Raw genomic sequence first — 17,192 nt, 5'->3', positions numbered from 1 at the left:
CCTTTGCCACTGCATCCTAAAGTTCCTCTACTGGATTGAGATCTGCTGACTGTGGAGGTCATTTGACTACAGTGAACTCAATGTTACGTTCAAGAAACCAGTTTGAGATGGCACCCTGTGTGGTGTTCTGCTGTTGTAGTTGCGCTTCTGCATACCTCATGGTTGCCTTCCTATCAGCTCAAAGTAGTCCGGTCATTCTCCTCTAACCTCTGACATCAACAAGGTATCTTCACTGTAGGAGCTGCTGCTCACTGGATATTTCCTATTTTCCAGACCATCTCTGTAAACTGCAGAGATGGTTGTGTGGGGATGTTTGAGTAAAAAAAGCAGTTTCTGAAATACTCAGACCAGCTCGCCTGGCTCAAACAGCGATCAGCATCTAAAGTCACTAAAATCACCTCTGTGTGAACTTCCACAGGTCACCTCAATCATGCACTGCATTTTCTAAAAATGGGAAATTTAATTTTAACTGAGAGGTTAGCAGGCAGGTTTGGGTTTCTGTTGGTTTCCTCCTCTTGAGTAATGAATGCCTGTAACTTGATTTTGTCTGAACAGTACTGGATGTCTCATCAGTTGAAAAACTGGTGTATCAAACTATGTATGTGAAGTGTGGGTGGACTGTGAGACACAAAGGTGCTGTTACCTGGAGCTTGTTAACCATCTCATCAAACAGTTTTCTAGCTTCTGGGCTGTTCGGGTCCTCAAAGTAATCTTCTATACCGATCTGAACCACAATGGATTTGAGGTTGCGGCAAACACCTACATAAATGGAAGGAGCGTTAACACACATAAGTAACAACACCGGCAGTAATGTAACAGCAAAAACATGGCTCTGCTTAGAGTTCTGCTTTAATATTATTGACTACACAGCCACACTAGTTAACTGCAAAGCTACTTAGCCTGATCTATTTTTTTTTTCAAACTCACTGTTGAAGTGGAGCAGGGCTTTCGGGGTGACTGGTGTGGAGGTGAGCACCAGCATCTCGAGGCCCTTCAAGCCCTCTCTGCAAACCTCTGCTGCCACCTCCTGGTTGATTTCACTCACATGGTCCAACTCTAACACCTGCAGGCGCATGCAGTTCCTCGCTGCAGAGAGGGAGGATTTCAAAATAAAACACAGCAGAGGTTACTGCAGGACACAAAGACTCACTTATATTTATAGGAGCTGTAGCAGAAATGCAGGTCTTTTAAACTAAATAATGTCAGGACAACAAAGAATGGACAAGACTCATTTGGATAAAAACATCAAATACAAGAAAATACACAAAGTAATTAGATCAGTTAAGCTCAAACTCTAATTTGTAATCGCTAAGGAGTGGAATTATTATTCTAGTTTACCCAATGAGGCCAGTCCCTGAATCCCACACCCAGCACCGCCCACACCAAGAGCACGGAGGTGCGGCCAGCATCTTCCAATGGTCTGCAGACATCGGTTACTGAAGCGAGCGGGTTGTTGGCTGAAGGGAAAAGACTGGGTTTGAAATGTTCATTCATTTGTTTGCAATCCCATATTTTAACAGAGTTTCTGGGTATGAGATGGAGTGTGTTACCATGGATGTAATGGCGCCACCTGTAGGGATATAATGTCTCTACATCCAGCTCCAAGGGCCCAGATAACCTCCTGACCAACTGGATCTGTGGCACTCCTGAAACAGAATAAATATGCACAAATAACCAAATTGCACGCAATATTATACAGATTAGAGCATGACTTCGGGATAAAAAGCAGGATAGTTTCTATCTGTTTTTATAGAGCGGTCTGAGTGTACGTTATTTCACAAAAGACAGGACCTGGATGTCAGTGTGAGAGTCTACCTGTATGTTACAGCCTGAAGGGCTCGGCAGTAGCAGCTGGCCAGCCAAAGGGAGCGATCAGTCAGCAGGTTGGGGCAGTGTGAAATCTTCAGTATCAGCAGGTTACTTCCTGTGGCCTTTAACAACGCCTCTAGACCCTCCTCCAGACAGCCACTTAGACAGAGATTTAAGGGAAGGTCAACAGAAAAAGACAGAAAGTGATGTTTTTTCCTTTTGACACTCCAAAAGTACCATTTATAGAAAATAACAAAAAAGGGTCCACTAACATTTGCAGCATATCCAAGTTGTATCAGCGTAACCTGGGAGCACCTACTTAACTCTAATTCGTTTCCTTCACTCCACGTTCCACTCGTCCACTCATATCAAATATCTGCTTTTCTACTTCCAGGAAATCATAACTGATCTTTTACATGCCGAGCATAATCAGGCAGCACGGAAATGTCAGTATTCATCAATTATCCTTCTCCTGGTGGCTTCCGCTTATCAATCACTCTTTGAGGAGTCATTTGGTATGTCACTTAGTTTGACAGTTTGCACAGCAATGCTTAATAAAGCCAAAACAACACACACTGCAGTACCAGGTGTGAATGAGCCACTAGGCAGGGATTTGAAAAGAGGAACTGAGCTTATCGGTCGAGCAGCGAGCTCCAGGGCTTTTTATCACATGGCCTGCTTGAGGTTGTCACCATGAGCTCTCATGTTAAACTGTCCAACAGTGAAAAATAAGCATACTAAAAGTCAGATTTTTGGTTTTTGTAGCTGAAGTTTTTTTTTAACAACTCATCCATTTTTGAGTTAAGATTTAAAGCTTTGAATTATTTTACCACGGACAGTTCAAGTCATTCAACTGCACCTCTCCACTGCGTCTCTGAGAGCTTTTCATACAGTCCATAGCTTGCTGACATTAGCTGATAGCTTAGCATTCCACCCTCTTGTCTGAAGGTGAAACTAAGTTAGCAACAACATCAAAACGCGAATCCACAAAGCAGTGGAAGACACTGTGGTGGGAGTGACCATATTTTACATGCAGTCTTTGGCAGCTATATGTTGGATGTGTGCCTCACCGTGTGCTTTTCAGGTAATCCTCCTTGGTTTCCTTCTTGCCCCGCTGTCTTGGTTTAAGGTTTTGCAGGATCAGAGAGTGCGTCTGAGTGCACCACTGAGACATTGTGCTAAGAAACTGAGAAAAAAAAATACATGTACATAAGAAAATACACCTTAAATAATAACAGTAAGCACATGGTTATCTTGACTGTTACATATATCACAATATCTTCATGTTCACTAAGCACCTTGGAAGAGATGCGAGCGTTCTCTAGCAGCACTCTGGTCCACACGGCTGGGTGGCGGGCCACAAACTTCCAATTGCGGCAGACCTCGGCAGCTCTCAGCAGGGTCTTAGTATCCAGGTAGGTGAAGATACAAAAGAGGGCAGCACGTATCTTCAGGATCTCTGGACTGATCACCTCATTGGATTTGGAAGGACTCTTTTCATGTCTGCATGGCTTGCTGTAGACGCCTTCAGACCGACCTGTGGGAATAGAAGAGTCTTTAATCCAGTTCCTAATCTAACTAGATTAACAAAATTATTGTGCAAATACAGTACTGTGCAAAAATCTTGAGCCAACACTCATTTCTTTATATTTTGCTTTGAAGGAGCCAGACTTTGTCTTTTTTTTTTTTTAAAGAAAGTAGTCTTAAACAATAGTTCAATAGCTTTCTAAACATCTGCTCGTTCACTCACTCTTTCAGAGGAATGTTTGGGGGGGGGTTTGTGTGTTAAACCACTTAGCACTGACCTATGAATCAGTCAAGCATACGAAAGCACGCTAGTCAAGGGAGGAACCGTGCTGTGTTTGCAACTTAGTAAAGCACCCATTTCTTTAGTTGAATCTAAGAAAAATACCAAAGTTAACACTTTGACAAGCATCAAATATTATTTTTGCAACAACAAGGTGACTCCCAAAGATCTTTTAGCCAAAAATTTGGAACATATTGGAATATGGTGTACTTTCAAAACATAATGAGGAAGCTGGACATGTGGAGGAAATAACTATTTAGCATAGATTAACAATTAACAGTATCTGAAAGTCAAATCCTTAAGATATAGGGAAGAAATCCAGCTGACAGTTCACTGAAGCATTGTCAGAAATCTTGTTTCAGGCTACATTTACACTGTGGGGTTTTGTCAGAACCGAGGGAATTATGAACACAGACAAGGAACCATTTTGATTTTTGACAATACTTTACCTTCAAAGAAGCGCTTTGAATGTCTTTTAAGAAGCCTGAAGAACTATTCCTAATTTTTTTAAACACTATTTCAACACAGCCTGAACCTTCTTAGGTTGAAAAATAAAGGCGGCCAGGTTAAACTCTGACTTTCAAGGTCAGTAAAGTTACACACACTGTGTTTTTGCCCTGCATGCTTATTTCCATGTATGTTTGCACATTTCAATAAATCACTGCAACTGTTTCCCATTTTTCTAGCAAAATGTAAAAGAAATGATGGGTGAGTTGAGACTCTTACAAAATACTTTAAATCCTCTTTAAAAAAGAAAAAAAACATTCTGTCACACGGTGGCGCCAACTTTCTGAAGGACACTAATTAACATTGCTCTTTTTTCACCTTCTCATCTTTTCATTCTGTGGATTTTTATCTATCGGCTGACATCATGTGTCCATTCCTCTTAGCAAGATTGCTCCGAGATGACTCATTTCGTCTTTGGCCTTGGAAGGTGTCCGCTCGAAACCAACAGGGCTACGAACCATTGCTTACACTCTCACTGTTCTTCGTTCACTCTCTCTTTGTCTCTCTCTCTCACACACACACACACACGCACGCACACACACACACACACACCACCTACGCTCAAGATTGCCAAGTGAACTAAAAAAAAGAAGCCAAACTGTGTGTTGCATGCTGGGAAAACAACTCTGTCTTTGCTTGTAGATACATAAACCTCCATCACAACCTGGCAGAGACTCTCCCGATAAGAGGGACTACGTCAGAGCAGAGGGATGCCAGTAACATGATGAGAGGAATCTTTTGTGTTAATGGGGCCGTTATAGCAGTTTACACGAATTCGTCAGAGATTTGGCCCAGTTTTGCTTCTTCGCAGACCGCCCCAGTCCAACTGGTATTTAAAATCGCAACAGCAGGTGGAAAAGATGGAGGGGCCACAGCAGTGAGTTCAAAGATCTTGGCATTACAAGAAGTTAAGAGAGAAATGCACAATCTGTGGTGGATTTAAGTTGTGCAGGAAAGACCAGCTGCCTAGCTTTGCTGAGCACAAAACCTAGTATGAGGAGAGGAACTGAGACAATATGACAGACAAATATCGCAACGCACAAAGGCACACAGAGGAAGAACAGCAGAGTCACCTGCAGCAATGTTTGACTTGATTTTCTCAGCATCTACAACAGAAACGGTGGCAAAACATCTCATTAAAAAGGACTCGAGATTTTAAATTGTGTTGGATAACATTAGCCTGTGAGCCTGCTAGAAATATTTATAGACCCTAAACTTTGTGCGTTTTTCTTGTCCCTCGTTGCTTCATTTATTTTGTTTATCGGAAGCAAACGTAAAGAAGCTGCATTTAGCTCCAACACTGCAGATGGAGCCATCTTCCTGATGACCCCTGATGCACCGCAACTGAACTGAAGCTGTGTACCTGCACCGCAAACACAATAAGCATATGTGTGGTCCAATATTAGAATTTTTAATCATTTGTACCTATTTTCATGTTATTTATTGATTTAAATACAATTTCTTTAACTTTGTTTTCTCAGATGGTATAGATTTTTTCCTTGTCTTGCATGAATATCACACGAGACCTGCAGCAGATAAAAGGCCTCAGTGATAAACCCCAATCAGTTTGTAGAACGAGCTTCGGCCACTGATGCAGCTCCTGCAATATTACATTACAGCAAGCTGACCCAGATCTACATCTGTCATTTCTATTATGGGACTCATTTCAAGGCCTCGACTCTGAATCCTGGCTCCCAGATATTAAATTGTAGGGAGTGTCGGATTTACAGGATGGAGATTTCTACTAATTTTCCTGCACTTGACAAACAAGCACCAACACCTGGGACCTGAAAATCAAGCCAACAAAGTACTAAAAAATGCAGGTCCTACAGTGAGTTAATCCCCTTAGACTTTTAATGTAAAATATCTATCCGATCGAAATCGATGGGTGACCTGTCACCGTGGCTACGCCCATCTGTTACCCATCTGTTTAGATTAACAACTTTCCAAAGAGCCCTTACCGGCGTTGGGGCGGTATGCTGCTCTGCTGTGAGAATAGGGCGCAGCAGACTGCTGGACTTCCGCCACAGCCCTCCTCTCTTGCTCCCACATCTCCACTTCAGACTCGGTGGTTCGGGAACCCACATCAGATACGTCTCCCTCCTCGCCTTCAGTGCTGTTCCTGTAAGGTCGCCGCTGCCAGTTCTGGATAGCCTGTTTACGAAGACCCCAGTTTCTCGAGCCGCATCCGGGTGAGCGTTCGTAACCCCCCTCATTCAACCGGCACTGCATGTGATAGTACTGAGCTTCAGGACAGTCCTCCATGGGATGCATCTCAACGCTATCACTGTCGTAACCTCCAGAGCCTTGCGAGACAGACTTGATCCTCCCTGATGCTCTGCAGAAAAAAAATACAAGGGAGGGTAATCTACATGAGTTTGTTTTTATTGAATTGTCTAACATATAGATGACCCATCTTACATCTAAAAACAAGACTTACTGTGGTAATAATTTTGAACAAAAATTATACATTAGAAAATAGCTTTGCTGGCTTTCATGCAGAGACCTAATTATCAAACCAATCTGTTAAAAATGAAGCTAGAGACCAATTGGTCCAAAAGTAACTAACAGTGTCTACAAAAAAAGCTTACACTTGAAATGCAACATAAATATGACAAGTTGTGGGAGTCTTTTGGTTGTTTTTTACGGGAGCTATTTGAAGGAGTAAGTTAGTTCAGTCTTAGTTTTTTTGCACATTTGTCACACATGTTTCAGATCATCAGACAAAAACTAAAGAAGTACAGTCCTCACTTGTCTCACTTAAGGTCAGAGTTCACGATTTAACAATAAGAAAGAGGCTGGGCAAAAATGGCATCCGTGCACTACTGACCAAAATGCCCGGCCATCAGGTCACACCGTGAAGCTCAAGAAACACTTGGGTTATGAAGCAGGACAATGATCCAAAACATACCAGCAGGTTCTGGAGCAGCCTCGCCGAAGTTTGGACTTAAATCTGATTGAGATGCTTTGGTATGACCTGAAACAGGCCGCTCATGTGCAAAAATGCTCCACTGTGGCTGAATTACAACAATTCTGCAAACAAGAGTGGGCCAAAATTCCTCCACAGCCGTGTGAAAGACTCATTGCCAGTTATCACAAACCCTTGATTGTAGTTCTTGCTGCCAAAGATGGCACAGCCAGTTATTTAGAAAGCAATGACCTTTTCAGACAGGTAGGCTTGGATAACATTTATTTCCCTAAATAAATGAAATCACAATCTAAAAACTGGATTTTGCATTCATTCAGGTTATCTTTGTATAATATTAAACTTTGCATGTAAGTGTAACAAATTTGCAAAACAACTAAGATACCATGACAGCATAAATAGTAGGGGTGGTGGAAAAAATCGATACTGTGTAGTATCGTGATATTTTGTTTGCTAATAATGTATCGATACAGGGACAGCAGAAATTGATATTTTGTTACAAAAAAGGTTTTTGTGGACTGGAACTCTGACTTCAGAGCATCCTTTTTCTGAGCAAGAATCCTGACATTCCTTCACTGTCCAAATGTGTTTAACTTTTTTTTGGCAGCAATAAACATGACAGTTTACTTGTTTTAATTTAAGACATGTTTTATTTTAATTAAGGTTAAAACTTTTTATTTAATGTAAAATTATATTTTGTTTTACTTTACTTTCCAATTCTTCAGTTGCTGAATGGGCTGCATAGTTTTCATAAATTTCAAAGTTCAGAATAGCTATAATTGTACCAGATGGTTGCATTCAGTTAAGTTGGACTAGACTGTAATACAAACCGTTCAGTTTGTCAACAATAAAACTGACTGAAATGAGAGAAAGACTGAGTGCGAGACTTTGATATTAGAGAAAATGAATATTGATAAAGTTTACCTTGATGTACAGAATCTGAATATTGCAAAATATTTAAAAAAAAAATCGCAATAATATCGTATCGTGCGTTAAGTATTGTGGTAATATCGTATCGTGGGATGTATGGTGATTCCCACCTCTAAATAGTAAATAGCTGTTGAAACTGCGACCCCATTCAGGCCTTCCCCGTGCGGATGCTGGATTTAAGTCGACCAATTTAATGGCACATTCAAACATACAATTGCTACACACAAAAGTCTCAAATACACAAAAGACTTCACTGTTGTAGCTACTTTAAATTCATTAGCTACATGTTCATGTTCTTCTGATCAGTAAAGGCCTCAGGGCATTGCTAACAAAGACTAATATCCTCAGAGGTCCATTGAAGACAACATGAGTGCTGCTATAGAGTACGACAGAACAGGTAAGCTAGTGTCACCAACGAGGAAGAGCCGCACTTCAGGTTACTTATTGTCAAATCAGGGTGACTTTTGTGAATACGAGCTAATACAGTCCTTAAAATAACCACCCAGCTACCTCAAGCAATAAGCAGTTACAGTTATTAGCCTTTCAAAAGTAGGACATTTTTCTTTTTCTCTCTTTCTTCCATCTCAGTGCTTCTTTTTCTCAGCATAACAAGGAGAGCAAAAACGTCTCCATGCATCATTATAAGAATAAAAGTGTAAGAGAATCACAGGTAATACAGCAGATGACACTAACCAGAAATTCCAAGTCAGGATGCACCAAAGTAGAAATCCATAAAATGCCACAAACATCAACTTATATTCTCTAAAATTAAAATGATGATCTCACTTTATCGTTTAAACAACAAAACTGGGACAAACCTGGACTAAACTGCAGTCTAACAAGCTGTTTGTAAAGCTGCAACATCATCAACATGACAGACTGCACCAATATTAAAATCAATAAATACCTATAATGTGAAATGAATATATCTATCTATATAAAAAAAAAAAAAAAAAAAAAAACACCCAGCACGCCCCTGCGGGCGGTTTATCCTTCAAGCTCGGGTCCTCTACCAGAGGCCTGGGAGCTTGAGGGTCCTGCGCAGTATCTTAGCTGTTCCCAGGACTGCGCTCTTCTGGACAGAGATCTCCGATGTTGTTCCCGGGATCTGCTGGAGCCACTCGCCTAGCTTGGGAGTCACCGCACCTAGTGCTCCAATTACCACGGGGACCACCGTTACCTTCACCCTCCACATCCTCTCGAGCTCTTCTCTGAGCCCTTGGTATTTCTCCAGCTTCTCGTGTTCCTTCTTCCTGATATTGCTGTCATTCGGAACCGCTACATCGATCACTACGGCCGTCTTCTTCTGTTTGTCTACCACCACTATGTCCGCTTGGAGTTGGCCTCTAGTGTTGTACGCCACATCCCCATTGAGTTCCTGATGAAGGCTCTTAGGGTCCCATTGATCTTGTACAACTCTAGGCATTCCAGTATCCAGCTGTGGGGCATTGAGTCATAGGCCTTCTTGTAATCAATCCAGGCAGTGCACAGGTTGGTCAGTCTGGTCTTGCAGTCTCGGCTGATTGTTCTGTCTACCAGTAGCTGGTGTTTTGCGCCTCTGGTATTCTTGCCAATTCCTTTCTGTGTCCCGCTCATGTATTGACCCATGTGCCTGTTCATCTTAGCCGATATGATGCCTGACAGGAGCTTCCATGTAGTACTGAGGCAGGTTATTGGTCGGTAGTTGGAGGGGACCGGTCCCTTCTTGGGGTCCTTGGGGATCAGGACCCCAAGACCCCTTCAGTTAGCCATTCCGGGTGTCTCTCGTTAACTAGCAGCTGGTTCATTTGTGCTGCCAGACGCTCGTGGAGTGCAGTCAGCTTCTTCAGCCAGTAGGCGTGAACCATGTCGGGCCCTGGTGCTGTCCAACTCTTCATACTGGAGACCCTTTCTTGGATATCTGCCACTGTGATGGTTACTGGACCCTGTTCAGGGAGGTCGCTGTGGTCTGCCCTCAGATCCTCTAGCCACTGAGCATTGCCGTTATGGGTTGCATCCTATTCATGTAGCCCCTTCCGCCGGGGTTACTTGCGTAGTAGCATTCCAACAACGCCCTGTTTTCGTCTCTTGCCCACCGATGCCTTCTTGTTCCAGTAGCCCACTTTTCGTCAGGGTGCCCTGGTTCCTCAACACCTGACGCGGACCTTGTTGATCCGGGCGACGTCCGAGCCGGCATGCCTTCATACATATACACACACACACACACACATATATACACACACACACACATATACACACACACACACACACACATATACACACACACACACATATACACACACACACACATATATATATATACATATATATATATATATATATACATATATATATATATATACACATATATATATATATATATATATATATAAATAAAATAAGAGACTATGAGTAAGAATTGGTAATTTCAGAGTCCACATAGCATCAAACAGTAAATAATAAACGGCTCAACAAGCAGCTCCCTTCTGTCTCATCTTACAAAAATAACTAACAAGTAAATCAATATGAAAAGACTTGCACCAAGAACGTGACACCGTTACATCTGTACAGTGTACAGTTATAACAGGTTTTCTTGGATGACACTATATACAAAAAAACAGCAGTAATAATAGATAAATAACAGAGTGAGAACTCTGCATACATGGTGGTAAAGAGCTACATAATACTGCACCAGCAGTCGTGACAGCTGCATCCACCGAACTGAGGATGAAAACTGCAGCAAGTCTAAACACAGTCAACCTCTTAGCTGCAACCCCTCCAGCTCGCTGACAGACAGTGGTCCCACTGGTAGAGATACTGGTACATGGTAACACAGTTAACACTATGAATGCTACCAGTAGTATCACAGACTCCAATGAGCTCTTTAATGCCACTGCAAGGAGAAGGAACTATCCAGACTAAAGTCTCTCAAGAAAGCCCGGAGAGACTTGAGTTGCTAACAGAAGTTGATAGAGAAGTGCAAGAAGATATCTATCAGTGAGTCCCAGAGAGACAGAAGCCAACAGTATGAATACTGTATCCTTCTCCAAATCGAGACAACAGGACACATGAATGAGTCAGCCAGAGCTGAGACTGAGCAAAAGTGAAAAGACAACAACATCCGTGCTAAGAGTCTGGTGGGCCTCGAAGTAGATGTCAGAAACACAGAGACAGACATTCGGCAGACTGACTGGTTAACACAGGGCAAAACACTCCTGATGGTCAAGGATTCGTACAAGGGTAAAACACTAGTGAATTTCTAGCTCCTGAGCAGAGTAGACAAATAAGCAAAGCATTACTAATTGGTTGACTGTTAAATACAAGTAAGCTTACAACTCAGTGCCCAAAGCACAGAGCTTGACACTAGATCTGGCTAACTGGTCACTGATAACCTTCCTCACCAAGTGACCTGGACAGTGCAGAGAAAGCTCTGTGACAAATACAGGTGTTAGACAAGTTTACTTCAAAACTGACCCATAATCTCCCAAAAGCAGCACCATTTATGGTTGCAAACAAGCAAACCTGATGGGGTGGGGGTGACCTTTACTAATAACACAGGCACTGTTTCTTACTTCTAAGCTGACAAAGAGTGTAAGCATGTTTTTGTTTTTATGCATCCTCAAGAAACCCAAAGTACGCCAATAAAATATCCAGCACACTATCACAAAACCAGCTGTCTGAAAAACTGATGCAAGTAAGGACGAATCCATGCTTTAAATGTTTGTACTACATTCAGACCCTACCATCCAAATAACACTCATCAGACCAACCAACATCTTTCCGATCTTCATGCTTCATCCTGTAACTTCGTCTTCATCACAATACATCAGGGTTTGAAGTGTTGTGTATTCAGAGATGCACCTAAACGTAGATGGGTTGTAGCAAAGCAGTCTGGCCATTCTCCTCTAACCTCTGGCATCATTAACTGAACTGAAGCGGCAAGAACTGATACTTACTGGATATTTTCTCTCAAACCATTAGCTGCAATCCCAAGAGATAGCTGTGTGGGAAAAACACGGCAGATCAGCAGTTTCAGAAATACTCAGACCAGCCCGTCTCACACGGTGTTAAAACGATGTCATGCCCAAAGCCACTTAATTCACCTTTTTTCTGGTTAGTTTGAACTTCAGGAGACTGTCTTCACCATATCTACATGCCTAATGCACTGAGTTGCTTCTGTATGATCGGTTGATTAGGTGTGTGTCATGGCTGCCGTTTTCAGGTAACTTCCCATGTTTGAGTCCTGCGTTTGGGTCCTACATCCTGCCACACAGCCGAACTTTGACAGTATGTGATAATGTGTAGTTAAACAATGTACCTAATAAAGTGACCACCGTTTCTGTAATATTTCTGTTGAAACACAGACAGCTGTGATCAAGAACAAGCACATCAGCAGGTCCATTAGTCATTTCCCAAAATCCAGAATAACATTCAGCGACATCCTAAAGGCATTTCAGCGAAATTCAGGAAAATAAAATGTACCCGAGTCACATCGATGGGTGTAATTTTTCCAAAATTTCAAGGTTATTCTTGATGTTATGCAATAGGAAGAAAAATACATGAAAGTTCATTCATGAGGTTTCACAATGTTTTGTGTAAACTTTTGCAAACTGACGACTGGTGTCCTTTTCTTTTTCACTCTGGATTGATGTTTGTGCAGCAATGTCTATTTAAACAGTCTTAAAGGAAAACAGTGACCAGTGACTTTGGATTGGCAACTTTTTATTGCGTGTCTTTAGTAAATCTTGATTATAACTTTTAATGGGAGTTGTGCAAATTGAGTAATTTTGCCTGTAAAATGGCATCTGAATACAACCTCTATCCTTAAACAGCTAGGGATGGGTATCGAAAATCAGTTCTTGTTGAAAACCGGTTCCCACTGTTTCAATTCCTTGGAATTGTTTGCCATTTTTGCAAACGATTCCCTTATCGATTCCAGTCGCCCCGAATGACGTCACCACGTTGTGGAGCGTCATTTACCTGGCAGGAAACACGGCGGCTCAAACGCTAAAAAGTTTGGTCATACTTTACGAGAACGGATGACAACGGGGCAACTTGCAATACTTGCAAAGTAGATATTTCATTTAAGGGAGGAAACACTACGAATATGTAAAAGCATTTGCTCACAAAACACGCGATAACCTTAAATGAATGTCGTGTTTTTAATTCCGCTCCGGACTCGTGAATCTCAACCCAGCAGCAGCGGTAACGTTTGCACGTCCTCTCCCGTTAATACGGCAGATAAATAATCAACTAACAGTGCATATTATGTTTGAGTTATATTACAAAACCTGCCATTAGTGTGCATTTAGGTGACCATGATGAGAGAGACAAACAGAGTCTGGCTGGCGCTCGCTGGCAGTTGTCGCTGCAGTCTACCGGTAGCGTCTCCTTTCAGGCCAGGATAGACGAATGTCACCAAGCAGTGACTAAGTTTGTGGTCAAAGGCTGCCACAGCAGATACCCCCGATTTTCAGTAAGTGAATGTGTTTATTTGTAGGCAGGGACATTGCTACAGAATAATTTATGTTATACTTTGTTATTGCTACAGAAGAATATTTATTTTATTATTTTACATTTACAATTTTTTTCCCCGGGGACCCTGTGACCCCCCATTGAAGAGCCGTAGGCTGGATCTCTTAAGGATCTCTTAAGATCTCACTGTTGGGTTTGTAAGTCCATGCTACTCCTAAATTCTATCTTGTTCAAAGAGAAGATATAAAACAAAGTTCTAAGCTAATCGACCTTAGTGTTCTCCTTTTTTAAAAAGAATCGATAACAGAATCGATAAAGAATCGAATCGTTAAACAGAATTGAAAATGGAATCGGAATCGTGAAAATCTTATCAATGCCCATCCCTATAAACAGCTATTAATAACCGAAGGCAGAAGGCTCACACAGTTGTTCTCGGGCGTCTGTGCGTGTGTCGTGCCATCACTTATTTAATGGGGAAGGCCTGACAGGCTCTGTGTGACGTCAGAGAAGGGAACACATTCGCGCACCAACTGGGGATGACAGTTGGGTCGGTACATGATGGCACGCCATGTGTTTGAAATCTCCAGTGGAGACCCAGAAATACTTCAGTCACACCTCGTGTAGTGAGACGTCTGACCTGCGCCTCAGCGCTGCCACTGACTGAGAGCATCTGTGACATGTGGTTTGGATAGATTCAATTTTAAGTCAGTTTTCAACACTATAGATTTGATGTTCTCATTAGTAGTTGGCGACTACTGTGCTCACAAATCTTCACATTAGGACTCTGGATTAAACAGTCTACTCTCAATATTAAAAAAAATTTATTCACATTGGCTCAGTTGAGGCTTTGCAAACACATGATTACTGATTACATTAACTTTTCGGCCATTCTGAACATATGACTATCGTGGTGACAATGCAGGATCCAGTGAATAAGACCCCAGTCATACAAGCCTACAGACTGCACCGCCACCATCTGGTAAATAGTAGTCATCACGGAAAACTGAGTATTTCCCAACCTGTTATGTGTCGTTGCTGGAGGTTGGTGGCAGCGACTGGGAACATGATCGCTAAATTGCTAGTCACAGAGGCCTACAGTCAGTGACCCCATGGCAACCAGCAGGTAAAAACACATTCCCCCAAAACCTCTTTGTAAATGCTTCAGTTGCTAGCACATTGCTGCAGTCTTGTTTGAACGGATGTGTCGGCTTTTTCTACAAACATCAGTCGGCTCCTCTCTGTGCCATTTGAAACCTCTGAGACACAACTTTTACTTTGAGGCCAAACCTTCTACATGTCCTGCTTGCGTTGCACTTTCTCAAACTGTACGGATGCTTGGCTGATGTGAAAAAGTACAGGTTTATACTGGAATAAGCTAGCAAGGTTTGGGATTTAGCACTTTCTTTGCAAACAATTTCCCCAACCAGTTTCCATAACAACCACTGGTTGTATAACATACATATACATACATATATACACACACACACACACACACACACACACACACACACACACATATATATAAAACAAAACAAAAAACCACCCAGCACGCCCCTGCGGGCGGTTTATCCTTCAAGCTCGGGTCCTCTACCAGAGGCCTGGGAGCTTGAGGGTCCTGCGCAGTATCTTAGCTGTTCCCAGGACTGCGCTCTTCTGGACAGAGATCTCCGATGTTGTTCCCGGGATCTGCTGGAGCCACTCGCCTAGCTTGGGAGTCACCGCACCTAGTGCTCCAATTACCACGGGGACCACCGTTACCTTCACCCTCCACATCCTCTCGAGCTCTTCTCTGAGCCCTTGGTATTTCTCCAGCTTCTCGTGTTCCTTCTTCCTGATATTGCTGTCATTCGGAACCGCTACATCGATCACTACGGCCGTCTTCTTCTGTTTGTCTACCACCACTATGTCCGGTTGGTTAGCCACCACCATTTTGTCCGTCTGTATCTGGAAGTCCCACAGGATCTTAGCTCGGTCATTCTCCACCACCCTTGGGGGCATCTCCCATTTTGACCTCGGGACTTCCAGGTTATACTCGGCACAGATGTTCCTGTACACTATGCCGGCCACTTGGTTATGGCGTTCCATGTATGCCTTGCCTGCTAGCATCTTGCACCCTGCTGTTATGTGCTGGATTGTCTCTGGGGCATCTTTACACAGCCTGCACCTGGGGTCTTGCCTGGTGTGATAGACCCCAGCCTCTATGGATCTTGTGCTCAGAGCTTGTTCTTGTGCTGCCATGATTAGTGCCTCTGTGCTGTCTTTCAGTCCAGCTTTGTCCAGCCACTGGTAGGATTTCTGGATATCAGCCACCTCCTCTATCTGCCGGTGGTACATACCGTGCAGGGGCCTGTCCTTCCATGATGGTTCCTCGTCTCCCTCCTCTTTCTTGGGTTTCTGCTGCCTGAGGTATTCACTGAGCACTCGGTCAGTTGGGGCCATCTTCCCAATGTATTCTTGGATGTTCGTTGTCTCATCCTGGACTGTGGTGCTGACACTCACCAGTCCCCGGCCCCCTTCCTTCCGCTTAGCGTACAGCCTCAGGGTGCTGGACTTGGGGTGAAACCCTCCATGCATGGTAAGGAGCTTTCTTGTCTTTATGTCAGTGGCTTCTATCTCCTCCTTTGGCCAGCCTATTACCCCAGCAGGGTACCTGATCACGGGCAGGGCGTATGTGTTGATGGCCCGGATCTTGTTCTTACCATTCAGCTGACTCCTCAGGACTTGCTTGACCCTCTGCAGGTACTTGGTGGTTGCAGCTTTTCTAGCGGTCTCTTCATGGTTCCCATTCGCCTGCGGGATCCCCAGGTACTTGTAACTGTCCTCTATGTCTGCAATGTTGCCTTCTGGTAGTTCAATCCCCTCAGTTCTGACTACCTTCCCTCTCTTTGTTACCATCCGACTACACTTCTCCAGTCCGAACGACATTCCAATGTCATTGCTGTATAGCCTGGTAGTGTGGATCAGTGAATCGATGTCTCGTTCACTCTTGGCATACAGCTTGATGTCATCCATGTACAGGAGGTGGCTGACAACTGCTCCGTTCCGTAGTCGGTATCCGTAGCCAGCCTTGTTAATGATCTCACTGAGGGGGTTCAGGCCTATGCAGAACAGCAGTGGGGACAGAGCATCTCCTTGGTAGATCCCGCACTTGATGGTGACTTGTGCTATGGGCTTGGAGTTGGCCTCTAGTGTTGTACGCCACATCCCCATTGAGTTCCTGATGAAGGCTCTTAGGGTCCCATTGATCTTGTACAATTCTAGGCATTCCAGTATCCAGCTGTGGGGCATTGAGTCATAGGCCTTCTTGTAATCAATCCAGGCAGTGCACAGGTTGGTCAGTCTGGTCTTGCAGTCTCGGCTGACTGTTCTGTCTACCAGTAGCTGGTGTTTTGCGCCTCTGGTATTCTTGCCAATTCCTTTCTGTGTCCCGCTCATGTATTGACCCATGTGCCTGTTCATCTTAGCCGATATGATGCCTGACAGGAGCTTCCATGTAGTACTGAGGCAGGTTATTGGTCGGTAGTTGGAGGGGACCGGTCCCTTCTTGGGGTCCTTGGGGATCAGGACCGTCCGACCTTCGGTTAGCCATTCCGGGTGTCTCTCGTTAACTAGCAGCTGGTTCATTTGTGCTGCCAGACGCTCGTGAAGTGCAGTCAGCTTCTTTAGCCAGTAGGCGTGAACCATGTCGGGCCCTGGTGCTGTCCAACTCTTCATACTGGAGACCCTTTCTTGGATATCTGCCACTGTGATGGTTACTGG

At 43.4% G+C, this 17,192-nt stretch overlaps 1 protein-coding gene across 3 annotated transcripts in view; it reads right to left on the bottom strand.

Annotated features, from left to right (window-relative positions):
* Positions 1 to 17,192, bottom strand: part of fbxo41 (F-box protein 41) — a 71,616-nt gene that overhangs the window by 5,835 nt on the left and 48,589 nt on the right. For all 3 annotated transcript variants that reach the window (XM_086295593.1, XM_086295595.1, XM_086295594.1), the window contains exons 6-13: positions 6,085 to 6,461; positions 3,108 to 3,346; positions 2,880 to 2,995; positions 1,816 to 1,968; positions 1,551 to 1,646; positions 1,339 to 1,457; positions 928 to 1,086; positions 644 to 759 (exon numbers count right to left, since the gene is read on the bottom strand). In XM_086295593.1, coding sequence (XP_086151719.1) covers positions 644 to 759; positions 928 to 1,086; positions 1,339 to 1,457; positions 1,551 to 1,646; positions 1,816 to 1,968; positions 2,880 to 2,995; positions 3,108 to 3,346; positions 6,085 to 6,461 — 1,375 coding nt within the window. The remainder of the gene's footprint in view (positions 1 to 643; positions 760 to 927; positions 1,087 to 1,338; positions 1,458 to 1,550; positions 1,647 to 1,815; positions 1,969 to 2,879; positions 2,996 to 3,107; positions 3,347 to 6,084; positions 6,462 to 17,192) is intronic.

This window comes from Aulonocara sp. 'chitande type north' Nkhata Bay, linkage group LG6 (assembly GCF_057382095.1).
Source record: "Aulonocara sp. 'chitande type north' Nkhata Bay isolate Kocher_YH1m ecotype deep benthic linkage group LG6, A_spYH_male_GT1.1, whole genome shotgun sequence".
In the NCBI taxonomy this organism is placed as follows: Eukaryota; Metazoa; Chordata; class Actinopteri; order Cichliformes; family Cichlidae; genus Aulonocara; species Aulonocara sp. 'chitande type north' Nkhata Bay.
This window is presented reverse-complemented; position numbering and strand designations above follow the sequence as displayed.